This window comes from Salvia splendens, chromosome 14, assembly GCF_004379255.2.
Source record: "Salvia splendens isolate huo1 chromosome 14, SspV2, whole genome shotgun sequence".
Lineage (NCBI taxonomy): Eukaryota > Viridiplantae > Streptophyta > Magnoliopsida > Lamiales > Lamiaceae > Salvia > Salvia splendens.
In genome coordinates, this window is record NC_056045.1 from 20,752,338 (window position 1) to 20,780,134 (window position 27,797).

Sequence of the window (27,797 nt, forward strand, 5' to 3'; positions counted from 1 at the left end):
TCCCACAAAAATTGAAAATATATAGCGAAGTTCTTGAATTTAAAAAGATAAAACAGAATCTACATGGCGGAATGGATAACAGAATCATTTGGAACTTGAAAACTACATTAAAAAGTTGTTAAAGTACATAAGTGAAAAAAAGCAATTATTTGCATGGGAAAAACAGCTTAGATTTATTACAAGATAAATCAAGGTCTTTATATACAACACATTTATTCCACTATACTTGACATCTCCAACTCTCCTTTTCTCCCTCACTCATTCATGGCCAACAGATTCTCTCTTGCAATGGAAAGAACTGGCCAATGGTACTTTTTCTCTCTTCCAAATTCCACATGTACTTCAATTTTTCTATGTTGCATCTATAATTCATTAATTCTTGCTCTTGATTTAATCAGGGTTTTCTCCCAAGAAATCTCAACTGATATAATCGTCGAAGTTGGAGAAGCCAATTTCTGCCTTCACAAGGTAAGCTTTAATTTGGCGTAGCAGCATAAATAGGGCTCGTGATGATGGGTCGTGAGGGGCTTAAGCCCTCGATGAATTTTTTTTTTTTTACTTTTTCTATCAATTCTTTTTTAAAATTTAGTCAAGCTTAGCCTAAGTTATAATGTGAAAAGTTGCTATAAATTACTAAAAAATTACATTAAAATAAAATTTTGAAATCTCAGCCCCTATCGAAAATTATTTCTGTGTCAGCCCTGCTCGTAATCATGGTTTTGATTTTTGACGGTTGTGCAGTTCATGTTGGTGGCGAAGAGCAACCATATAAGGAAGCTGATTCTGGAATCGAAGGAGACGGATTTGACGAGGATTAATCTGTCTGACATTCCCGGCGGGCCGGAGATCTTTGAGAAGGCGGCCAAGTTCTGCTACGGTGTTAACTTCGAGATCACGGTGGACAACGTCGCCGCCCTCCGCTGCGCCGCCGAGTATCTCCAGATGACTGATAAATACTGCGACGGCAATCTCGCCTTAAGAACCGATGATTTCTTGTCCCAGGTGGCGCTCACCACCCTCTCCGGCGCCCTCGTCGTCCTCAAGTCGTGCGAGGATCTCCTCCCGATTGCTGCCGATCTCGGGATCGTGCAACGCTGCGTCGAGATCACCGCCGCAAAGGTCCGAAAGTTTGGTCAAATTTTGATTAATTTTTCAACTTTCAGAAATTATTATGGGTCTGAATTTATTAACATGACTCATAAATGTATAAAAATTAAATACGTTTCTAACTAGTGTATTAAACGCCTTCCACTTGCTCATTCAACTTAATTACATTTTATACTTAATTATATTTTATTATAAAATTAATATATAAAATTATTATCCATATTCCACCAACTTTTTTACGGTTTTCATTTACAAAGTAAATAATTTTTTAAAACTTGAGTCGATCATTACTTCAAATGGGACCGGAGGGAGTAGATCATAATTTCCCTCAAATGCGAGATTTCTAAGAGGTTTATTTTTAACGGAGCAGGCTTGCGTGGAGGCGAATTTCCCGAGCCGTTCGCCTCCAAATTGGTGGACGGAGGAGCTGACGATCTTGGACATAGCCTTCTTCGAGAGGATCATCGCATCAATGAAAGGAAGAGGCGCAAAGGGACTAACTCTAGCCAGCGCGATCATAACCTACACAGAGCGATCGCTGCGCGATCACTCTGGCAAGGGCGCCCTGTCGCTGGACTCCAGCGACCCGGACGTCCGCCTCCAGCAGCGCGACATCCTCGAGTCCATCGTGGCCCTCCTCCCACCGGAGAAGTCGGCCTTTCCAATACACTTCCTGTGCTGTCTGCTCCGGACAGCCATTTTCCTGAGGGCCGATAACCGGTGCAAGAGTGAGCTGGAGAAGAGGATTTCTACGATTCTTGAGCATGTGACCCTTGATGATTTGTTGGTTTTGTCGTTCACCGTTGATGGTGCGAGGCTGTTTGATCTTGAGAGTGTGAGGAAGGTCATATCTGGATTCGTGGAGAGGGAGAAGAACGTGGCGATTTTCAATGCAGGGGAGGTTTGCTCCAACGCTATGTTTAGAGTTGGGAAAACTATTGATGCTTATCTTGGGGAGATAGCAACCTATGCTGATCTAACCATTTCTAAGTTCAATGGGATTGCCAATTTGGTGCCTAAGGCCGCTAGGAAGGTCGATGATGATCTTTATCGCGCGATTGATATCTATCTCAAGGTATGTAACATAGACAATCATTCTTGATTGTATGTGCTATGCATCTCCTGTCGTGTGTTTAAGTTGTCTAAACTGTCGTAGGTGCACCTAGATCTTGTTCGGGCGCACCTTGATTTTAATTTAGCCTTGTTTTTATATTTTTGTTGTTTTAGTTGTGTTTTTTGCACTTGGGTTGATTCTTGATTGTGTTTGCTACTCGTCTCATTTCATGTGTTTTAAGTCTTCTGAATTTTGTCTCTTGAAAAATGTGATCTCCCATCATGTATTTAAGTCGTCTAAATTGTGTTTTTTGCAATGGGTGCACCTTGGTATTAAATTTAGCCTTATTTAAGTATGAAGTGTTGTCTATGATGGTATAGGCGCACCCGAATCTAGATGAGATCGAGCGGGAAAAGGTGTGCAGTGTGATGGACCCGCTCAAGCTATCGTACGAGGCTAGGGTTCACGCTTCCCAAAATAAGCGGCTCCCAGCGCAAATAGTCCTCCACGCGCTATACTACGACGAGCTCAAGCTGAGAAGTGGAGGGGATGATCACAAGGATGCGGATGCCGTGACGATGAGGAAGCAAGTGCAAGCGGACACGTCCCTCGTGAAGGAGAACGAGGAGCTGAGGACGGAGTTGTTGAAGATGAAAATGTACATTCAAGACATCAAAAAAGGGCAGGGCACGTCGTCGAAATCGAGTGGGAAAAAGCTTACATTCTTCTCATCCATGTCCAAGACTTTGGGGAAATTGAATCCGTTTAAGAATGGATCCAAAGACACATTGAATATTGATGATGGTATGCCGGATTTGACTAAACCTAGAAGGAGACGATTCTCCATTTCCTAAGTTTTGTGATTGTATTTTTTTTTTTTGCTATATTGGTGTGATTGATTAATCTTGTAAAGAGTTTGATGTTTATGTTTGTTTTAGTTTTATGATAAACTATTGTGATGCGTGGTTTGACCATCTTAGTGTTTTTTATATGAAAATTCAGTTTATAGATTTATTTGCATAGATTGTAGTGTAATAATATGGATCTTCGTTTGCTATACTTGGTATGGATTGAAAATTAGTGTAGGTTCTCCGTTTTTTGGTTTTGTTATATTTCATAATTCCATATACACACGTGTATCGAATGATAATCGATTTGTTATAATTGGTAACAAACGTGTTCAAGTTTTACAGGTAAGTGGTTGATGCGATGTTCAAATGTTCATCCTCAACCAATTAGGTGAGAAAAAAACGAAATTGTTGTGGGAAATTAACAGAGTCACAGAGATGGATAAGATGAATTGACAATACTAAGAAAGTACTCCTAATAGAAGACCACAGCCATATAATTAAATGGACATAACTTTTTGATTGTATTCACACACGTTAAACAGATAGTGTGCTTTTTTGTTGGATGATTAACCAGGCCCAATTAGATTATATTTCCATATGTATTGTGCACTATTTAATTGTTATCCATAATTCCCTCACGTGTAAGGTATATACACACATTATTAGTACATCTAAATAATGATTTTCTGCTTAACAAAAATTAATGATGGACAAAAATGTTAATTCTAATTAACCACTTTTTTCTAAAAACTAGGAGTATAATTTAATTTCAAAAAACTGTACTAATATATATGAACCCGGCTGATTCTGTAATTCTGTCTATTTTGGCCCATTCGGGGCCTTATTATGTTACAGTATTTGCATCCAAAGTAGTACTAAATAAGACTTCCACATATGAAGTCAATAAAATATTTGCATGCAAAAGCATATATCATTATCTCGACTTTGCCTTTTGTGTTTGATTGTTTTTGCACAATAGGAATCTTGCGTTATTTTTTATTTTTTTATTTTTGGACCACATATTGTAAATGGAAGTAATATCTTGGTCTTGCTTGGCTGATATATTATTGTCTTACTATGTCTGTTTAGTGACGTGGGATGAGAGAAATTGCTCTTTAATGTAGTAAGTTTTTAGCTCTTGCTCTTTTGACATACATTTCTTCATCGAAAGATATAGTTTGATTTTTAAATGGTGGAGATTAGGTGTTAAAGACCATCTCAGATTATCACACTACTAGTGACGGGAACAGATTAGTGACGAATCAAGTTTTGACAGATCTGTCAGTAATAAACTTGTCAGTAAAAAGTTTTAGTGACTGATATTTCCGTCACTAAAGCTATCATGACGGAAACAATAGGGAACTGCTTCGCATTCGTGACGGATATATCTGTCACTAATTAGTAACTGACAATTTCGGTCACTAATTCTGTCATTAATAGTTTAGCTATTGGATGCCGTCACTAACTCCGTCACTATTTTGCACTTTTTTTGTAGTGTCAGCTACGAGTATTTCTTTATATATAGGTAAAATAGAATATAAGGCAAGAAAGAACGCTCATCATCCAGATCCAAGTTGGAGCCGATAATATTAAAAGGAGTGAACTACATATTTAGGATCTATACTTTCACTGATGCACATTTGTGGTATTTATACTTTCAAAATATTATTTGCGATCTCATGTTTCAAGATTCTATTGATTTTTTCTCATATTTTTGGACTAATACACCCTTAAATTGGTAGATTGCAAATTTATACATTCAAGAATATCTTTCTCTATACTCTGTATACTTTCTATGATGACAGAGAAAGATACATAGACTAGAGAGAAAGAGATTCTTGAGTGTACAAATTTTTCCATTACCCATTGAGGGCGTATTATTCCGAAAAAAATGAGAAAAAGTTAATAGAATCTTGAAACGTGCACAAGGTATAGTATATGAACGATAAACATATGTATATCAGTGAAAGTATAGGTTCTAAATTTGTAGTTCACTCTATTCAAAATAGCATCTCTTCGGCAATGTCTCAGTTTAAAATTCGAATATCAAATTATTTAGGGCATATTGATATTGTCATTTGGGAGTGGGTGAACATACGGATTTCAGTTTGCATTTTTTCACCACAACGCCTAGGTTCTCCATTGCCCTGTTGTCAGTAGGGAGTGTGTGATCATTCACATTTCGCTTGTTGAGTAATGGGCTAAATTAGATCAGTCAATTAAATCAACTCGAAGTACAGAGGTATATGGAAAAGTATAGAGAAATAATAGTACTATATATATTTCTTTTCTTATAAAAACTCATTTTCAGACGGAAAAAATATATTTGAACATGTATTATATCTTTTTCAACTTTAAAAAGGTATATTTACTTCTTTCTCAAATACCGTTTTTGAATTTTTATTAAAAACAAGCATAATGTGATAACTTTGATAAATAATCAACCCATTATATTAAAAAAGTTATAATGACATGAGTATGTTATCATTTAATTACACTCCTATATCTCATCTATATGACTATGGAAGTTACTTTTTCTTATATAAAAATTTCTTAATTAGAAGGTATTTAAAAGATATTATACCTTCTTAATTTTGAAGAGGTATATTTACCTTTCTAACACACAAAAAGAAAATATGCTAGTTATAAAGAAAATATGCTAGTTATTTTTTATACATTTTTCAGTTTACATTTCTTCTTAAAGTTTATTATTTTTTCGAAAGTATATCTATTACTTCAGTTTACCTCTCTTAACTCTTATGTATACTTAGATATGTGGGGAGGTGCCACACTTGGTAGTCGGCGAGGTCGAGAGGAGAGTTTAGTTTTGTTGTTTTGGTGCTTCAGAGTTAAGTTTAGATTCATACTATACTTGTATAATTTATTCATACTATACTTATATAATTTATACTCCCTCTGTTCTACAAAAATATATAATCTTTCCTTTTTAATCCGTCCCATAAGAATATGCACTTTCTACTTTTAAAATTTTCTATCTCTCTATTAAAGTGGGACCAATTCTCCACTAACAATACTTTAATTATTTTTGCTCTCTACATTTCTCTTATTTTATCAATTTTACATTAAAACTCATGTCGAACCCAAAGTGCATATTCTTTGGGGACGGAGGGAGTATATGATAGTATAAATAAATAAAAAAATTTTATAAAATTATGTTAGTTTTTCATATGTCAAATTTAAAATTTTGAACGGAATTAAAATTTTTAATTTGATTTGTATCAAATTTTGGATAAATTATTCATCGCTATCTTCATGATCAATGGGTCGAAAAAACGGGGGCCTAGTCTAGAAGATTCTCGAAACGGCTTGTTGACATTAATTAGGGCTTTTTAGAGCATCCACAATAGTGGACGAGCCGGTAGACGAGCGATCGGCGAGCCGCTCGTCCGTCGCGCTCGTCCACTATTGAGACCGGCGTCCCGCTCACTGACGAGCTAGACGGACGACCCCTCGTCCGTCGGTTTTTGCGCTCGTCCGTCGCGGTGTCACCGTATCATCCGCTATTGTGACGCCCGACGGACGACCGCACGGAAAAGAGCAAATTTTAATTAAAAAAAAACTATATATATACGGCTCATTTCAGGTCGTTTTCATTTGCACCACTTGTATTAGCGAGTTTCTATCTCTATACTCTCATTTCTATTCAAGATAAATGGAGCACCACGACAGCGACTCCCCAGCCACTAGCGAAACACAAACACCCTCGTTCCCGGTTGGAAGTGGAACGGGCGTCCAGATGTCGGGGATGATGCCCCAGATGTCGAGGGTGATGCAGCCACAGTACTATAACATGTACGCTTGGCCCCAGATGGCAGGGATGATGCCCAGATGAGTGTTGGCATGACCCAGATGAGTGGGATGATGCCCAAGATGATGACCCAGATGAGCGGGATGATGCAGGGGCAGTCGGCCACTGCTGGGTAGCCCGGGGACAATGTCTATCGCCCCACTATTGATTTCTTTACAGGGGCATCCCAGACCTGTACTCCACTGGAGTCTCAATACACTTCTGCTGAGACTTTTTCACTGGAAGAGTTGGGACTATCTCCAGTTAGGGTGCCTCCCACTGAGAGTCCACCTGCTGCAGGCCGTCGGGGTGGTTTGAAGAAGGGCAAGGGCAGAGCAGGGGCCGCGACAAGGGCAAGGGGGTGGCGGGTGAGTCCTCGCAGTCGAGGGCTGGGGCGGATGAGGCGGGGGCTGAGGCGGATGACGACTACGAGGAGACACGGCGGACCGTGTGGAGTGAGGAGGAGTGTGTGGCTTTGTCTAAAGCCTGGATCAATGTTTGCGATGATCCCATTCGCTCGAGCAACCAGAGGATCGACTACATGTGGAAACGCATCTCCCAAGCCTACTGTTCGTTTAAACCGGCGGGTGGAAGGTATCACACGGCTGAAGAGTGCTGGAAGACATGGGACCGACTAAAGACCGTTGTCTCCTGATTTACCGGCCTATACGAGAACAACGGCTGCATGCTTACCTTCGGCCAGACTATGGAGGATGCGAAACGGATGGCGATGGCGGAGTTCCCCTAGCGTGGCAAGCACGACACGTTTAACCACGGGGACTCCTATGTGGTGCTGATGGAGTCGGCAAAGTTTTGGGCGGGTGTCGTCGCTGGCTGGCTGAATGTAACAACCCGAACTTACGTACCTTATTATTATTATTAGCCTAAAGATAAATAATAAGTGATCGTTGTAGTATTCGAAATCTGCCATTTTCATGTATAATAATTGATCTTGGAATTATAAATAATCGTTGCTTCGTTCTCGAACGAATATTTCAAGTAAAAAAAAAGTAACACCAAATAAGAATTTATAATGTCCGACATATCTCCGAAGTCCGCTAAATTACTATTATACAAATTTATCAAATCCTTATCTATTACAATTAGGGAAAAGTTCACGCAGCCCGTTCAACGGTCGTGCTCGTACTCCAAGAAAGTCTGGTACATCGTCAGGGAAGACTATGGATGTTATTTGTTTTCCTACACCAAAGCCACGAGCTTAAACTGGGTTTTTCCTACACCAAATTAAACAAATAAGTAAATAAATATAATACTTAAATAATTAAATAAAATAAAATAAAATAAAAAGAAGAAGAAAGATGGGATAAGAATGTTAGCAACTTGCTGCACAACTTGCTACCCACGCCACTTTCACAGCCATCTTTTATACATATATGTAGATATACAATCTTTTTCACCACCACTCCATGAATCTTCCCCAAATCTATCAACTACCTTCCCTTTATAATCTGCCCTTCACAAATCAGTTTCCTAATTCTACCAACAATCTGGAAAGAAAAGAAATAGAGAGGAACCGTGAGTTCGAGACTCCGGTTTTGATCTGTGGTTATCTATTCAACAAAGGTAATTTCTTCACAATTCCATGAATACGAACCTCCATATTTTAATTCCATGATACCAATTCTTGAATTCACAGTTGAGGAGGAACTGGCAATTGAAATAGATACAGAGGGATTCATCAAGTTGCTTCGTTTTCACGATCTGTCAATTGAAGGTATACTCCCTCCAAATTTCGAGTTTTAATCATCAGTTTATGCATAAACATACCATCATCCGAACTAATCGCATAACTCAAGCAATTAACACAATTGAACACTCCCACGATTAAATCGAAATGCGAAAGAACTTGGTAAAGGGAACTTATCTTTCGGGGCTGAACGGGTAAGTTCCGGGACGTTTCGGGGCTGTTCGGAGTTGTTCGGGGCTGCGCGGTGTCGGTTCGGGGTGGACTCGGAGTCAATCGGAGGCTGACCGGCAGGCTGGGACAACAGCGGCTACAGCAGCGGTTCTCGGCGACGGCGGTGGATCCGCAGCGGCGGTGGCGGTGCGGCGAATCGAGGGAGAGAGAGAGACCGACCGAGAGAGAGAGGCCGACTGGGAGAGAGAGGGACGGAGCGTGCAGACCAGCGGACTTCCGGGACGGCTGCACATGCACAGCGGTGGCGGCGGAACGGGAGAAAGACGGTGAGGATGGCGGCGCGACGGTGAAGAGAGAAGAGAAGAGAGAGAGACGAGCGAGAGGAAGCGTGAGAATGAGGGAGAGGAGACAATGCTCGCTTCTTCAATTAGGGATTGGAATTGGAGAAGGAAGTGAAATGGGGGAAAGTCACGTATGGGGGAAGGAGTATATTGGGTCCTTATTCATTTTAGTTGGGCCACACTAAATAATGAAGAATTTGGGCCAAGGAATTATTTTAGTTTGGGGCCATTTTAAGTTGTTGGACCTTAGTATTTTAAAAATGGAATAAGGTGGACTCAAAGGAGTTGTTAAGGAAAAAATTTGCCGATTACCTTATGGACTACACTAATCATATGTTGGAATGTGAGCCAAGAAATTAATTAGTATGGGTCAAGGTTTTAATCGTTGGGCCGAGATTTATTTTGTAGAGCTTGGAATTGAATATGTTGGAATTTATTCAAGGAATGAGTTGGAGCTCATTTAAATAATTGCCGAATAAAGTATTAAATTTCCAAAGATGGAAGATGTTAAAGTTGGCGATGCTAAGGGCCGACCGGCATCGCCCCGCGACGCCTCGGGCGGCCGCTAAGGAAATGGAAAGAAAGAGGGAGACGACGTTCTCAAGTCACAGAAATAATTAAGTTTAGTAAAGAAGTGCTATTGATTAAATTTCCCAATTTAATTAATATGCAAGTTTCTAAAATTTTCTAACAGTGAACAAATGATAAAAGAAATAAAGTAGGGGCATGCATTCCTATAAGTATGTGAATTTCTCGAATCTTATTAGTACGTTGTTTGTTTTCAAAAGGCTATCTTCGTGAGTTAAGGGTGGAGTCAGGAAAATTCAAGTTAAAGAAACTAAACGAACAAGGTGAACTTTCCTATCCTACATACTAATGTGGATAAAAAAGCAAATTATTTTGAGGTGATATTTTATGAAAACACGAACACATGTTTGTGACTCTTAAAAATGTTGTCTTGCTATAAATGTTTTAGTACGACGCCTATCTGTTTGGCTAAGGCCAAAGGAATTATGAATGATGATATAAGTCGAATTCGGGTCCCAGTGAGGGTGGTGTTGCTGGGGTTTGGTGCCCCTTGCACAGCGGAAGTCATGCATTCACAAATAAATCATACATACAGATCTATTTGACCGATTATGGGATTAATTAACTACATGTTAAACAATAAAAAATGCATGCTAGAACGCACATAAATCATGTAAAAGGAATTAAAACCTAAAACATGAATTTCCTACGGATTAGAATTACCGATCTGATTCTCCAAAGAATCGACGATTGCTTGCGCCTTCTCCACGTGATGTTCTTTGTACTCAACCACGAATCTTCTAATCTGTATCCCGAACTCAGAATCTGACCTTTGGGTGGGCAAAGCTTATCAGAATCGAAAAGGGCTTGACTAGAAAGAAGACAGAATATCAATTTTCGCAAAAACTGATTTTTCGTCCACTCCCACTGGGGAGCACGAAAATTAAGAGTAAAAATCACTGATTTTGTCTTCTATTTAGTCTCCTTTATATAGAGTTATGATGGGCCAGATTAGGGATCCATGGAGGTTGGACTTGAGCCAAACCTGTTGGACTTTTACTAATTAAATTGAGCCCCAATTTAATACAAGTCCAATAGAATATTATTATCATCCGCTATAGAATAATAATATTGACTGCCCGTCCAATCCCAAATTACGAGTAATCCGGGCTTTACCTCTTTAATTTATTATTTCCCGTGTTTAAGATATAAATATCCATTAATTAATTTAAGTCTGCTATTTGACTTTAATTAATTAATATCTTTTTCCAAGAGTTGTCTAGTTCAAAATCTTTATTTATTATTCTGGAATAAATTCCAACCGGCCGGGATTCTGAATAATAAAACCTTTTTCGATCACCTCTTGAGGATATTATCAAACTGGACTCACCCAGCACACGATTCATTGCAATAACAATACTAGCACCTCTAGACATTGATCACCACTACCCAAGATACCAGGATTCTTGGATTGCGAAAAATCCGCACCATTTGATAAATCAAAGTAGTGCATAATCAATATCGTATGCTCAATGTTATGTCAACAATGATTAAGAAATAACAATCACCGAGACCTCGTCTTTCAGTAAATAGCAAGAAAGACTTATCTCAACTGTTAGATCCTTCAGTGCTATACCACACCCGTGTCGTTTATTTCCTAAGGTAAGGAAACATGCGGACTGACACTGCAACCTTTCACGATAGGTAGCCAAAGCCTATCTAGGTTGTGAAATTCTATTTCTCTTCTACAAAGGACCGACTGCGTCACCTTCTGTGAACGTCGTTCACGACCAGTCTACTATGCTGAAGAATTAGACTTGTTTGCTTCTTATACATTTAAATGTTTGAGAAACATCTTATAAATGCTTAAGCAAACACCAATGCGATAAAATTACTTCTTCTCGCCTTAGGTTAAAAGTGGATTGTAGAGTTAATTATATACAAGCAATTCTATCCGTGCAACATGCTCGAAATATGCTTTTCAGTATACCAATCCTAACAATCTCCCACTTATACTCAAAATCATGCTTTCGAGTATACCCACTGCCAAAACTCTCCCACTTATACTCTAAGCAGGTCTCGGGCCATGATACATCGAACTACCGTACTTTTCACCTCATGTGTAAAACATGTTGCCATATAGGCATTTTGTGAAAAGTTCTGCCAGGTTGTTCTCTGATGATATCTTGGAAACCATAACATCTTGTTGCGCACTTAATCCTTAATTAATTTCATACTTCATCTCTATGTGATTGCTTAGCTTTATCAGATCGTGTTTCCCTTGTGTTAGACATATGACTAGAGTAATTATAACAAAATATAATACTCATACACATACTCGGAATCACGGTCAAAGCTATTAGGAAGTTACTGAGATTAACAACTACCTTAGTAGTTTCTGATGAAACCACACTTGTAATTTTCATGATGGAGTCTATGATTTGATCAACACTTCTTCATGTCTCAGTATTCAACTCCTAAAAAGAACACATAGTCAGAGGATGACTCGATCATCAATCAACTATAAAATCAAGTCGATGTAACCTAAAGGACATAACATGGATGTCTGGTAAACTAGAGCATACCGTTTAGTCTTCTTCAAGTACTATAGTATATTCTTTACCCAATCCAATGTCCTTGGCCATGGTTAAAATGATATCATGCTTCTATGCCAACGGCAAAGCTAATATCTAACTTAATACACTTCATAGCATATATAAGACTTCCAATTATGGAACTTGTCTCATTCTTCTTGATCTCATTCAATGTTGAAAAGCACTTGACTAGAGACAAAATAATTCCGTCTAGAAAAAGAAAAACTTTTTCTTGGAATTTTCAATGCTAAAGTGTCTAAGTATTGTGTAGACGTAGGATTCTTTAAGAAAACATACATTCTTTTTCTAGCAATCTAATGACACAGATGCTTAGAATGTAACTAGATTATCTTAAATCCATCATCCTTAAACTGGGTAGACGACCAGTTTCCTACGCTAGATAACCCTCTTAGTTGTTTATCAACTTTTTTAGATGTCATCATCGTAGAGTACCAAGAATACCAAATATAGTGCACTTTCAACTTTCTTGCCCTGTATTACATAACCATTAAGATGTTCCATGCAGATGATCTCCTCAAGACTTCTACTTAAAGAAAACCGTCTTGACAATCATAGTACACACATCCTAATTTATGTAGGCTACAATAGACAATATACAGATCGACTTAGGAAAAAAATGGCAGGCGAGATTATAATTCCCTCTGGGTATAACCCTTTGCCATTATTCTAGCCTTTTGAGATCCATGCTTACACTTGCAGGTCCACTAGCTCCCACTGACTGACATAGTCTATGGGTAGTATCGCAAGTCTTGCAAACATTCTTGTCTATTTAAGATTGTTATTCAGAATCTATCATCTTATCAAGAATGATTATCTGAATAAGTCATTGTGTCCTTGTAGTTACAGGGATTATGTTCAAGTTGATCTAAGACTGAGTCTTAAGACTCTTTTAGACCCATGAACTTATTATGTTTGCAAAGAACGCTCCCACTACGACACTACTCTTACAATCTTAGGTACAAACGTTGATTTTCTTAGTGCATAAGTTTCTAATGGTATGACTTCTTGATTAAGATGGAAAATAGATATTCTCATTATCTTGAGAATTATCATGTTTGTTAGGCTTGTAGTTCTCCTCATAATCTTCATCAAAGAATCTAGTATTCGTGTAAACAAACACATATCTTGCCGTGAAGATTATAGAACCTGTATCTTTTCTATCATTTGGGACAACCTTAAAACATACCTCAGTACACAACTCCAATTACTTGGATACCTTTTCCAAAACATGTCTTGGAATAACTCCACACCTTGAGATGTGCTGGACTAAACTTACCTCTAGTCCACAACTCGTGTGTTGTAGAAGGTACTGATGTTATGGTAGTTTCTTTAAGGTATAACTCGTTGTTTCCAACGTATATCCCATCAATGATAAGGTGTTATTGAGTAAAACTGTTCACTTATCGAACTTGTCTTCGAGAGACTTCGATATCTTCTTATATGACTATCCCATTCTTTAGAAGAATGCTTGGAGTAGTCAACTGGGATTTAACTCCCACTAGTGATCTTAACTCATTTGCTCGTCTCCTATGGTGTAAACCATTGAGACTTACTAGTCTTTCTATGTTGCATCTCTATAAGTATTCTGAATCCCTTGAACCACCAAAGGATTCTAACTTATAGTGCATCAACCAGACTTACTTGACCTTTAAGCTATTTAACAATCAAGTTGTTAAAATCTTGATAGTCACTTGAGTTAGGAAAAATTAGTTTGAACAATTACTAAGTACTTTCTTGGCCTTATGATTAAGTACCATAAATACTTTATCATTCATTGTTTAAGAATTTGAACTGTGGCGTTAAACTCAATCTTTTTGCAATTATATTGTTTAGATACTATGATGTATAATTTGTTTTTCTATGGTACTATGATAGATATTCGATCCACAATTCTCAATAATGCACGCATTATCAAATGACATCGAACATCATTTAATTATTAACAAGTTTAGAAACTGAAACTGAATTCTTTCCAAACTAAACTGTACCAATAAAACAAAGTCTTATACATCAAAACAATATAATAAAGTGAGCATAAAAAATTGCTCCCACTGCAACAACTGCCCAACTGGATCTAGATCTCTCTTTTAGAAATTGCATTGTTATCTAAGTCATTGTCCTTCTATAGAAGAGGTCAATCCGACTTACAATGCATCTTCTCTTTGCTTTTTCACCTAATTTATCTTGTCTTTCTTGCTTTCAGCAGACATTGATGACAATTCAGCTCTTCCCTCTTTCCATTGCTAGTCTTCTGTTCGATTGAACTAAGACATAGGAAAGATGCAGCCTTAATGAATTCGTCAACTATCATGTTAACTTCCTCCAATAGTAATTAAGTGAATATAATGCTTAAGGTTTCCAACTTTTCAGTAACAACCTTCATATAATCACTTCCTATTACATTTGGCGATGAACTGAGTGTAGAAAATATTTGAGTAACTGAATCAGAAGATTCCTCAAAACATTCTATCTCTTGTGGATAGTCCAATAGAATCTGGACAACGTCCTTATTGGATATCTCTTTATCATCAATAAAAACCAAGACTTGTCTCACTACTTAAAAGAAAGTAGTTTGATCTTCTTCCTCAAAGAACTTGTCAAGTACATGCATAAAATGCATTCTCAAACTTTCTTTGTGGAATTTTGTCGAGGAAATGGAGGACATGAATTGGCGAGTACAAACTTTAAGTTTTCAGCAATGAGAATCTTATCCATTTACATTTCCAGTCTACATAATTTTGGCCTTCGAGTTTGATTTCATTAAGGTTCGCAGACATTATTAAGAATTTGGCTAAGAAGAAATAAAACTATTTATCGCATACTATGCTTAATACATAATCGCAAACAACCACAAAACAATTTATGTATCTCGCAACCGTGAAAAACAAAATAAGTACGCCTCTAGGGAGGTCATACAAATTTGGATTCCAACAATTTCCTGGTCACAATACCGACGAATAGTCCAGAGACCACTAAGGTGGCATGGCCGCCAAATATTGCCTAAGCTTTAACCATAAATATTAGCATCTAGGAATTTCATTTCTGTTTTGATACTCCTTCTAGGGAAGGTCGCACGCCACTAACAAAATTCCATAGCTATCTTATAAATATGTTTAAACATATGAACTTGCAATTTCGTAGGATTATGGCTCCCACTAGGGTGGGTCACGATAATATTAGAAACATGCTTCCAGATTAAACAATTTACCATTAAGAAGTCTAATCTTATGAACTTGCTATTTCATAGGATTATTGCTCCCACTAAGGTGGGTCGCGATAATATTAGAAACTGCTTCATATATGGACCAATTTATGGAGACCATATACAACGCATTGTTGTAATTATCGCTTAGTAATTTTAAACATGGTTTTTGCAATATTATCACATAAGTAGATAAGGCAGATAACCCACTTAAAATAGATTAACACCAAATAAACAGATAAATCCATTTAATTCATGGTGATTAATCATTGGATAATTATTTAAATTATTTAACAAATCTAGGAAGATTTAATTAAATAATTAAGTGCTTATCTTATCCAAAATAGGAATCTCGGATTTGATAAGATTTATCTTGGATAATGGTTATCCAAATTAATTTAGGATTTATCTAGATAGAGTTGAATCTATCTAAATCCTCTTAGGATTATTCTAGATTTTACATGGATAAAATCAAATCCTAAAATTCAAGATAAAACTGACCTTGGATTATCATTATCTAAATCTTACCAGGATATTTCAGGATAAAAACAAATTTCTCCAAATCCATAAGACGAAGATAAAATCCAATCATTCTAAGATTTAAACAATCTTAGATTATTTAGAATAAGAAACTAGAATGATCATATCTATTAGGATTCATACTAGATAAAATTAATTTTATCAAAATCCAATTAGATAAGGATTATCTTGTATTATCTTTATCCAAATTTATCTAGGATATTTTCTAAATAGAAATAAATCTATCTGTATCCATAAAATTAGGATAAACTAGAATTAATATTAATTAATTCAACTAGGATTTAACTAGATAAACTGAATCTATCTTAAATCCAAAAAGATAATTACAATACAGGATTAACAATTATCTAAATCTACTAAGATATATTCTAGATATATATAAATCTATCAATATCTATAAGATATAGATAAATTTAATTATCTTAATCTACTAGAATATTTTCTAAATAGAATTAATTCTATAAATATCCACAAGATAAAGATAAACATGGATTTTAATTATCCATATCTACTAAGATATATTCTAGATAGATATAAATCTATCAATACCTACAAAATATGCATAAACTTAATTAATATTTATCTTAGTCAATCAAGGATTCAACAAGATAGAATAAAATCTATCTAAATCCATACGACATAAATAGATTTAATTATTCATCCAAATTTATCTAGGATTTCTCTAGATATAATTAAATATATCTAAATCCATAAAATAAGGATAACATCCAAATATAATTAATTCATTATTTAGTCTATCTAGGATTTATTCACATAGAATTAAATCTATATAAAGCCATATAAGACAAAGTAAAATTAATTATAATTATCCTAATTTATCTAGGATTTATCTAGATAGAATTAAATCTATCCAAAAATCCATAAAATAAGGATAAATTCAACTAATCCATTATTTAATTAAAAATTAAATTGTAGATAATCCACTTTGATATATTCAAATATTATTCAAAAACCAATCTTGAATTTATCCAATCCAAAATTAGTTCCAAGGATTTAGGGAATCCTAACTAATTTTGAATTATCTCCAAAACTACTTCCTAGGGATTAGGATAACCCTAACTAATCTTGGAAACAAGCATAACCGAGTGATGATCGGCGACGCCGCAAGTGTTCCGGAAGCCGCCGTCGGCAGACTCCCACTGAGCGCGCCTGCCTCTGCATCGTCTCCGTCGTCCGTCGAGTCCGGGATCTTCCCACGAAGGGCTCCCACTCGATTCACGAACAGCTGTCGTTCTGCGTCACGCAAGCTGCCCAGCTCGAGAGCTTGGGCTGCCGACGCAGCTTGGCCAGCCTGCCGTCGATCGAACTGTCGCCTTGCTGCCACCGGCGCTGCGCTGCGGGATACCGTCGCTGCACCCGCCGCTGCCCGTTCTCCTTCGAGAGTCCTTCGTTGCAGCAGTCCGGGAATGTGGAGGAGTCACTCATGATCAGCCGTTAAAAGCACCCACCGCCAAATCAATGACAATCTCGTACCGTGCGTATGAAGTGATTCATTTTGGGAATTAATTAAACAATTGTCAACATTGATTACCGATCAAAGGATATTCATTAATCAAAACAACATATACAATATTCCCAAAAATCACGCACAAGAGGGTCAAACGAAACATGGCTATAATTCGTTCATAATGTACGCGATTTGCTTCCATATGATTTATCATATAAACAGCGAACACAAAACGAAACACATATGCGATCATACAATTCACATAACATGAAATTAATCCACATAATCAGAGCCAAAAATTGGCTCTGATACCAATTGCTGGGGTTTGGTGCCCCTTGCACAGCGGAAGACATGCATTCACAAATAAATCATACATACAGATCTATTTGACCGATTATGGGATTAATTAATTACATGTTAAACAATAAAAAATGCATGCTAGAACGCACATAAATCATGTAAAAGGAATTAAAACCTAAAACATGAATTTCCTACGGATTAGAATTACCGATCTGATTCTCCAAAGAATCGACGATTGCTTGCGCCTTCTCCACGTGATGTTCTTTGTACTCAACCACGAATCTTCTAATCTGTATCCCGAACTCAGAATCTGACCTTTGGGTGGGCAAAGCTTATCAGAATCGAAAAGGGTTTGACTAGAAAGAAGACAGAATATCAATTTTCGCAAAAACCGATTTTTCGTCCACTCCCACTGGGGAGCACGAAAATTAAGAGTAAAAATCACTGATTTTGTCTTCTATTTAGTCTCCTTTATATAGAGTTATGATGGGCCAGATTAGGGATCCATGGAGGTTGGACTTGAGCCAAACCTGTTGGACTTTTACTACTTAAATTGAGCCCCAATTTAATACAAGTCCAATAGAATATTATTATCATCCACTATAGAATAATAATATTGACTGCCCGTCCAATCCCAAATTACGAGTAATCCGGGCTTTACCTCTTTAATTTATTATTTCCCGTGTTTAAGATATAAATATCCATTAATTAATTTAAGTCTGCTATTTGACTTTAATTAATTAATATCTTTTTCCAAGAGTTGTCTAGTTCAAAATCTTTATTTATTATTCTGGAATAAATTCCAACCGGCCGGGTTTCTGAATAATAAAACCTTTTTCGATCACCTCTTGAGGATATTATCAAACTGGACTCACCCAGCACACGATTCATTGCAATAACAATACTAGCACCTCTAGACATTGATCACCACTACCCAAGATACCAGGATTCTTGGATTACGAAAAATCCGCACCATTTGATAAATCAAAGTAGTGCATAATCAATATCGTATGCTCAATGTTATGTCAACAATGATTAAGAAATAACAATCACCGAGACCTCGTCTTTCAGTAAATAGCAAGAAAGACTTATCTCAACTGTTAGATCCTTCAGTGCTATACAACACCCGTGTCGTTTATTTCCTAAGGTAAGGAAACATGCGGACTGACACTGCAACCTTTCACGATAGGTAGCCAAAGCCTATCTAGGTTGTGAAATTCTATTTCTCTTCTACAAAGGACCGACTGCGTCACATTCTGTGAACGTCGTTCACGACCAGTCTACTATGCTGAAGAATTAGACTTGTTTGCTTCTTATACATTTAAATGTTTGAGAAACATCTTATAAATGCTTAAGCAAACACCAATGCGATAAAATTACTTCTTCTCGCCTTAGGTTAAAAGTGGATTGTAGAGTTAATTATATACAAGCAATTCTATCCGTGCAACATGCTCGAAATATGCTTTTCAGTATACCAATCCTAACAGGTGTCCCCGCTCAGACTAGTGTACACAAGCTACCTCTGACCGTGAACGGCAGAGCAGGTGACCGTGGAAGGTGGCCACCTTCCCGACACAAGAATACCTCTGACATGATGGGCGGAGAAGGTGACCGTGCGAGAACACCATCTCGACGGCACAATGTGATCAGATATGGCTAAGTACCGGAAAAAGGGGTTGCAACCCAATGTGATATTTTTAGTAAGCTCGGGTCTTTTCAACAACACCCCGAGTGTTACTGTGATGATGGCTTGACAATATTTTCAAATGTATATGTGTAATTTTCGGCAATGTGTTCACTGAGTACTTGTACTCAGCCCTGCATATATTTCTAAATGTGCAGGTTGAGCAGCGAAGTGGTGGAGGAAGTGCTATTGAGACAAGACATTTGATTCAGTCAGCTTTTGACTCTCGGAGGTTCATGTCTTCATACATAGAACCGCGTTCATTTGCTTCCGTTGTGCATCTTAAAAGACTCAGGTCTATTTTGTTCAAAACTCTGATATTTTGAATTTTTTTTAAATAATTACTCGAGTCTTCATGATCGAGTATCTTTCTTCTATGTATCAGCACTTAATTAGTCATGTCTCGCAACCAATGTCTGATTTTATTTCGAGCTATTCTCATTTGTTTCGAGCTATGGTCGATTTGTGTTTTCCCCTTTTTTCCCCGCTTCTTTAATCCTCCCCTAGTCGCGATCAACCGTGTTTTCTATCCTTAGAAAATGCGGTCGTGACAGAGTGGTATCAGAGCATTCTTTCTCGCTCTGAACCCGAGAGTCTTCTTTGAAAATCTTTGGTCTAGCCTTGTTCCACTAGACTGTCTAATCGATGAAAATGCTCTTAGCACTCCCACCAATCGCACTCAACAAGGAAAAAGGTAACTTGTTCTTTTTCAAAAGAAAGTCAAGATGTTTAAAAGTTTGAAATGGAGGAATAACTCATGCAGTTAATTTGAGTGAACAGATGAAAATACCAAGTTTAAAAGAAAGAGTTGATGTTTCTTGATTTGGTAGCGTGCTTAAAGAAAGAGTTAGTATGTCTTTTCGTGGCTAAAGACAAAATGTATGAATAAAAGAAATAACTTTCCTAAATGGAAAAATGTACTGAAATGTGAAAGTATAAAGTGTACGAGTCTGGTACCAATTGGTGAAATGACACATCTTTTTGAGTTAGTCATTTAATCATGTTGCCAGTATGGGGAAATCAAAATTTCCAAAGAATTTAGATTACTTAGTTATGCGTTCCTTCTAGAACACAATATGAACTCGAACTTAGAAGTACAGTATGAACATTTCTCGCTTTCCCGAGCGACGAAAGGAAAAGGGCGCGATAAGAAAAAAACTTCGAGAAAAGCAATCCAACATAGAACAAAACGATGTTTGTAGAAAGATGATAGAGGTTGGATGCCATTTTCTACGTTCCAATGACACGAATAATCTGGGCCAGCCATTGTCTTTCTGGACAATCCAATCACTCCAAATGATCATACCTTTGATCCAACTAAACGATGTACACATACATAGCAAGAGAATATGATTACAATGTAAAGAAAGAACCTAGCTCTACAATATAAGTAAAAAGAAACGACGTGTTACGAAGATGAGCGTTATGACGAATGGAGAGTACCAAAGAGTCGTAATCCCAACATATGGTCATCTGACGTGATCATAAAGTGAAAGTAGCTTGTGACCAAAGTTTCCCATAACTCATTTACCATCCTCTATAAAGAGTTAAACAACAGAGTATCACCATCGTAGTTAACCAGGAAGATTCATCGGCAACGCTTACTTGGATTCCCATGAATTTCATTTTCTCGCATCTCCCTTGATCAAAATACTTTTGTTGAATTAAGACCATAAATGACTCCTTTTGCAAGGTAATGTGCCATTATTTTCCTTCTCCTATGTTAGGGTTGTGAATCACTTTCAGTTTTGAGCTTGCTCCCTCATGTTTTCAGTTTCTACTCGTTCTATGAAGAAGCAATATTTAGACTCTCTGAATTCTTACCACCAAACTCCTATACTAGGAGTTACTTTATTTATAGCCATCAGAATGAACATGTTTTCCTAAACTATTGTCTCTTCAATGATAATATTCTTCAAATATCATTAGTAGACCTTTGGTGTTTTCAAAGGTACTTGCTGACACTCATTAATTTATAAAGAATAGCCACTTCTTTTTAATCCCACTATAATTATTCCATCATGCTTTGAGCTCTAGCAACTCCAAGTGCAAACTAGTTTGCTCTCTTCCCAAACTAGTTTGCTCTCTTCCCAAACTAGTTTGCTTTGGTTGTCTTCTCTACTAGTTAATTTCCGTGATTTGGTTATAAACTTTGTGAATTCATTTACGTGATATAGTATCACGATATTGTTGACCCAAAAGGGTAGTTGCTTGTTATTCCTCTTCTCAAATCCACTTGAGCCTAATCATTTTCAGTCTTACTATATTGGAGTCGCCATCTGGTGAGACCTTAAACCTTTTAATTCGACCCTTTGTGTTTTCAGACATATTGACAAGCTCTTTGTTTTACATGAGTAATCTCATCTTCTGAATTCAAATATGACTGTTGTCTCTTGATTTGAACTTTTCTGCAAGCTCCATGTTAAAGCTGGCACCTTGCGTCTCCCTTTGCTAGTTTCCTCTTGTTGCCCTCTTTATTAGTTAGTTTCCCTGAATTTCTTATAAACTCTAAAAAAATTTTGTTGATATGATCTTCTATCACAGTGTTGTTGAACAAATTGCAATTGTTTGTTTTTACTATTCTTTTTAAATTCATTTGTAACCAACCATCTCAGTTCTTCCTGTTATCATCTAGGGATACTTGAAACTTTTCTACTTCACTGTTCATTTCGATTATATTATTGGCAACCTATTGTTGACATCTACATTCTATTCATCATACCCTCACTTTCGCTATTTAGTCCATCTGGCAAGCTCTTCCCACAATGAAATTCTCAAGTTCTATGGGTATAGCTCAAGCCCTTTGAAGTTGTATCTTTTCTTTTCTAGGAGTGAGCATAATGAGCTCAATTGAGCCTAGTCTTTGCACTTCATGAAAACCTTTGTTGCAAGCAACTGGTGAGAGTTTGTGGTGAACCAAATACACACGTAATTGAAATAATTATAATCGTTTTATTTTCATGGTTACCTTGGAGCCTACCCAAAGCAAAAACGATTCGAATATTTCTCTTGGGTCCCAAATTCAGTTCATATCAAAGTAAAAACTATTAGACCACCTCTAAATTTCCTCGCGTGAGACCCTCAAGGAAGCGCAAGACCGGTAAAAATCCTACGCCGATGAGCGTCGAACGGAATTGAAATTTAACATCGGGGAGAAGGTCTTCTTGAAAGTATCCCCTTCCAAAGGAATAACCAGATTTGGACTCAAGGGTAATCTAAAACCACGATTTATTGGACCCTATGAAATTCTGGAAGAAGTGGGCCCGGTAGCATATCGTTTAGCATTACCACCCAATTTTTGGAATGTGCACAACGTGTTCCACGTCTCCCAACTTCGGAGGTACGTGTTCGACCCGAAACATGTGATCCGTCACGAAGAAATCGCTTTAGAACCTGACCTGAGTTACGAAGAAAAGCCGGTAGAAATACTAGACCGAAGGGTGCAACAGCTTAGGAACAAGTCGATTACTACAATGAAGGTTTTGTGGAAAAAAAACCACGGACCAGAAGAAGCAACATGGGAGCTAGAAAAGAAAATGAACGAGAAATATCCCGAGCTTTTTGTCAAAATACTTCCTAAATTTCGGGACGAAATTTCTTTTAAGGGGGGTAGAATGTAACAACCCGAACTTTCGTACCTTATTATTATTATTAGCCTAAAGATAAATAATAAGTGATCGTTGTAGTATTCGAAATCTGCCATTTTCATGTATAATAATTGATCTTGGAATTATAAATAATCGTTGCTTCGTTCTCGAACGAATATTTCAAGTAAAAAAAAAAGTAACACCAAATAAAAATTTATAATGTCCGACATATCTCCGAAGTCCGCTAAATTACTATTATACAAATTTATCAAATCCTTATCTATTACAATTAGGGAAAAGTTCACGCAGCCCGTTCAACGGTCGTGCTCGTACTCCAAGAAAGTCTGGTACATCGTCAGGGAAGACTATGGATGTTATTTGTTTTCCTACACCAAAGCCACGAGCTTAAACTGGGTTTTTCCTACACCAAATTAAACAAATAAGTAAATAAATATAATACTTAAATAATAAAATAAAATAAAATAAAATAAAAAGAAGAAGAAAGATGGGATAAGAATGTTAGCAACTTGCTGCACAACTTGCTACCCACGCCACTTTCACAGCCATCTTTTATACATATATGTAGATATACAATCTTTTTCACCACCACTCCATGAATCTTCCCCAAATCTATCAACTACCTTCCCTTTATAATCTGCCCTTCACAAATCAGTTTCCTAATTCTACCAACAATCTGGAAAGAAAAGAAATAGAGAGGAACCGTGAGTTCAAGACTCCGGTTTTGATCTGTGGTTATCTATTCAACAAAGGTAATTTCTTCACAATTCCATGAATACGAACCTCCATATTTTAATTCCATGATACCAATTCTTGAATTCACAGTTGAGGAGGAACTGGCAATTGAAATAGATACAGAGGGATTCATCAAGTTGCTTCGTTTTCACGATCTGTCAATTGAAGGTATACTCCCTCCAAATTTCGAGTTTTAATCATCAGTTTATGCATAAACATACCATCATCCGAACTAATCGCATAACTCAAGCAATTAACACAATTGAACACTCCCACGATTAAATCGAAATGCGAAAGAACTTGGTAAAGGGAACTTATCTTTCGGGGCTGAACGGGTTAGTTCCGGGACGTTTCGGGGCTGTTCGGAGTTGTTCGGGGCTGCGCGGTGTCGGTTCGGGGTGGACTCGGAGTCAATCGGAGGCTGACCGGCAGGCTGGGACAACAGCGGCTACAGCAGCGGTTCTCGGCGACGGCGGTGGATCCGCAGCGGCGGTGGCGGTGCGGCGAATCGAGGGAAAGAGAGAGACCGACCGAGAGAGAGAGGCCGACTGGGAGAGAGAGGGACGGAGCGTGCAGACCAGCGGGCTTCCGGGACGGCTGCACATGCACAGCGGTGGCGGCGGAACGGGAGAAAGACGGTGAGGATGGCGGCGCGACGGTGAAGAGAGAAGAGAAGAGAGAGAGACGAGCGAGAGGAGGCGTGAGAATGAGGGAGAGGAGACAATGCCCGCTTCTTCAATTAGGGATTGGAATTGGAGAAGGAAGTGAAATGGGGGAAAGTCACGTATGGGGGAAGGAGTATATTGGGTCCTTATTCATTTTAGTTGGGCCACACTAAATAATGAAGAATTTGGGCCAAGGAATTATTTTAGTTTGGGGCCATTTTAAGTTGTTGGACCTTAGTATTTTAAAAATGGAATAAGGTGGACTCAAAGGAGTTGTTAAGGAAAAAATTTGCCGATTACCTTATGGACTACACTAATCATATGTTGGAATGTGAGCCAAGAAATTAATTAGTATGGGTCAAGGTTTTAATCGTTGGGCCGAGATTTATTTTGTAGAGCTTGGAATTGAATATGTTGGAATTTATTCAAGGAATGAGTTGGAGCTCATTTAAATAATTGCCGAATAAAGTATTAAATTTCCAAAGATGGAAGATGTTAAAGTTGGCGATGCTAAGGGCCGACCGGCATCGCCCCGCGACGCCTCGGGCGGCCGCTAAGGAAATGGAAAGAAAGAGGGAGACGACGTTCTCAAGTCACAGAAATAATTAAGTTTAGTAAAGAAGTGCTATTGATTAAATTTCCCAATTTAATTAATATGCAAGTTTCTAAAATTTTCTAACAGTGAACAAATGATAAAAGAAATAAAGTAGGGGCATGCATTCCTATAAGTATGTGAATTTCTCGAATCTTATTAGTACGTTGTTTGTTTTCAAAAGGCTATCTTCGTGAGTTAAGGGTGGAGTCAGGAAAATTCAAGTTAAAGAAACTAAACGAACAAGGTGAACTTTCCTATCCTACATACTAATGTGGATAAAAAAGCAAATTATTTTGAGGTGATATTTTATGAAAACACGAACACATGTTTGTGACTCTTAAAAATGTTGTCTTGCTATAAATGTTTTAGTACGATGCCTATCTGTTTGGCTAAGGCCAAAGGAATTATGAATGATGATATAAGTCGAATTCGGGTCCCAGTGAGGGTGGTGTCCCCGCTCGGACTAGTGTACACAAGCTACCTCTGACCGTGAACGGCAGAGCAGGTGACCGTGGAAGGTGGCCACCTTCCCGGCACAAGAATACCTCTGACATGATGGGCGGAGAAGGTGATCGCGCGAGAACACAATCTCGACGGCACAATGTGATCAGATATGGCTAAGTACCGGAAAAAGGGGTTGCAACCCAATGTGATATTTTTAGTAAGCTTGGGTCTTTTCAACAACACCCCGAGTGTTACTGTGATGATGGCTTGACAATATTTTCAAATGTATATGTGTAATTTTCGGCAATGTGTTCACTGAGTACTTGTACTCAGCCCTGCATATATTTCTAAATGTGCAGGTTGAGCAGCGAAGTGGTGGAGGAAGTGCTATTGAGACAAGACATTTAATTCAGTCAGCTTTTGACTCTCGGAGGTTCATGTCTTCATACATGGAACCGCGTTCATTTGCTTCCGTTGTGCATCTTAAAAGACTCAGGTCTATTTTGTTCAAAACTCTGATATTTTGAATTTTTTTTAAATAATTACTCGAGTCTTCATGATCGAGTATCTTTCTTCTATGTATCAGCACTTAATTAGTCATGTCTCGCAACCAATGTCTGATTTTATTTCGAGCTATTCTCATTTGTTTCGAGCTATGGTCGATTTGTGTTTTCCCCTTTCTTCCCCGCTTCTTTAATCCTCCCCTAGTCGAGATCAACCGTGTTTTCTATCCTTAGAAAATGCGGTCGTGACACCGAAGTGGCAGAAGATCAACTCCAGCGGCGACTACAGCAGCAGCGCCGGCTCCACCAACCTCCCCGACGATGCCGAAGATATCCCGAGTCCTCCCTCGTTTAACCGCCGCCGTCACCGCCCGATTGAGCAAAAGAGGGCGATGCGGGCGTCTAGGGGAGCCGCCAGCAGCGGGTCCCAGGAGGTCCAATCGGCAGCCCTACAACATTCCAGCCGACCCCCGAGTTCACCCGTATTGCCCATATCCAACATCATACGAACATGATAGAAACCATCAAGGAGTGGAGAGCGACCGATGACCCCATACACAAGGAGATGCTACAGGGGTCATCGACTTGATGAGGCGTGATGTTGGGCTCCCACCCATCAGCAGTGGGGGAGCATCTGGGGACTCCGACGCCGCCGCGACTGGCCTAGGGGACGACGAGGAGTGAGAGGGGGGCCGCGTGTGTCGAAGCTTGGGGATGTTTTTTTTTTAATTTTTCTCTTTGAACTATGTATTTTTTTTATTTCACTATGTATTTTTTTTAATTATGTATTTTTTTATTTATATAAAATATTCGCATTTTCTCCGTATTCGTGTAGAAATTTTAATTTTGTATTTAAATTTCGTATATAAAATGTGAAATTGTGTTGTTTGGAAGTCCTAGTGCTTGTCCTAGTGCTAGTCCACTATTGTGCAGTGGGAAGTCTTAATGATGTGGCAGTGGGATGGAAAGTCCTTATGACGTGGCAGAAAGTGTTTTTGAAACGTCCTAGTACTAGTTCGTGGGGAAGTCCTTGCTATTGTGGATGCTCTTAGGGCAAGATGACAAAATTAATTCTGTCAAATTAAAATTCCATACGCCTTGATTATCTTTCCAGCTGCCAGTTGGTAGTTATTCATATTTTTATTCCATCATATCATCATATGCTAATTAACTCCATAAGCATAATCAGTAACGCATTTAATTCTCTTTAAATTGGGACAAAGAATCTAAAACTATATTTGTAAATGCTGAATATATAATAGCCGTGACTATCTTTTATGGGAGTATCCTGTATATTTTCAGTGTGTATTTGCCAGTACCATATGCACATATTTATACACACGTAAACGGTATGAACCAAAAGTCACGCCGGTTCATTTACTTATGAAATACGCTGATTGCTTAAAATCGAGAACTGCATTCTCTTATTAAAGCCAACCGCTTATAAAATACTCCATATCATATATTCACCGCGCTTACAGTTATTTATATGTACAATCATTTCTTTAATGTGTGCGTATACAAATATAACTGTTACTTTAATATTTAAGTAACCGTCACATGAAATGCTAATCCTAATGCATTTTCTTTTCATGTACGTAAGCACACATATATATATTTACATGTATAATCAATTTAAATGTATACTCTGTCCTCTCGTATACATATAGAATATACATATAACTTACACTAATGTACATATATATTATCATAATTAAAGTAATAGAGGAGGGTTATCAATACACCCGATTCTAATTCTCTAATCGAAACCGATCCATCACGGAATCGTCTTTAACATTAGAATCCTTATCATTTAATATAAATTTGATCCTTATAATTAAACCGATAGACACATAGTTCATATAAGAATATA

The 27,797-nt window shown here is 37.8% G+C and overlaps 3 protein-coding genes and 2 long non-coding RNA genes across 5 annotated transcripts; 3 read left to right on the forward strand and 2 right to left on the reverse strand.

Annotated features, from left to right (window-relative positions):
* Nucleotides 1-208: 208 nt before the first annotated feature.
* On the forward strand, nucleotides 209-3,140 carry LOC121765868 (root phototropism protein 2-like). The gene is made up of 5 exons (XM_042162143.1): nucleotides 209-308; nucleotides 399-468; nucleotides 742-1,119; nucleotides 1,478-2,182; nucleotides 2,542-3,140. Exons 1-5 carry the CDS (start codon nucleotides 265-267, stop codon nucleotides 3,013-3,015), a joined length of 1,671 nt encoding a protein of 556 aa, XP_042018077.1. The 5' UTR covers nucleotides 209-264; the 3' UTR covers nucleotides 3,016-3,140.
* A 4,673-nt stretch (nucleotides 3,141-7,813) lies between these two features.
* On the reverse strand, nucleotides 7,814-9,666 carry LOC121763814. The gene is made up of 2 exons (XR_006042503.1): nucleotides 8,436-9,666; nucleotides 7,814-8,328 (listed from the first exon to the last, which is right to left on the reverse strand). It is a non-coding gene; the product is annotated as an uncharacterized LOC121763814 (long non-coding RNA).
* Nucleotides 8,248-19,594, forward strand: LOC121763812. Its single transcript, XM_042159897.1, has 4 exons — nucleotides 8,248-8,404; nucleotides 8,478-8,555; nucleotides 9,829-9,891; nucleotides 19,536-19,594. The coding sequence occupies exons 1-4, from the start codon at nucleotides 8,248-8,250 to the stop codon at nucleotides 19,538-19,540; spliced, it is 303 nt and encodes a 100-aa protein (XP_042015831.1). The 3' UTR covers nucleotides 19,541-19,594.
* Nucleotides 19,595-23,161: 3,567 nt separating this feature from the next.
* Nucleotides 23,162-24,996, reverse strand: LOC121763813. Its single transcript, XR_006042502.1, has 2 exons — nucleotides 23,766-24,996; nucleotides 23,162-23,658 (listed from the first exon to the last, which is right to left on the reverse strand). It is a non-coding gene; the product is annotated as an uncharacterized LOC121763813 (long non-coding RNA).
* Nucleotides 23,578-25,823, forward strand: LOC121763811. The gene is made up of 4 exons (XM_042159896.1): nucleotides 23,578-23,734; nucleotides 23,808-23,885; nucleotides 25,159-25,221; nucleotides 25,781-25,823. Exons 1-4 carry the CDS (start codon nucleotides 23,578-23,580, stop codon nucleotides 25,783-25,785), a joined length of 303 nt encoding a protein of 100 aa, XP_042015830.1. The 3' UTR covers nucleotides 25,786-25,823.
* Nucleotides 25,824-27,797: the final 1,974 nt, after the last annotated feature.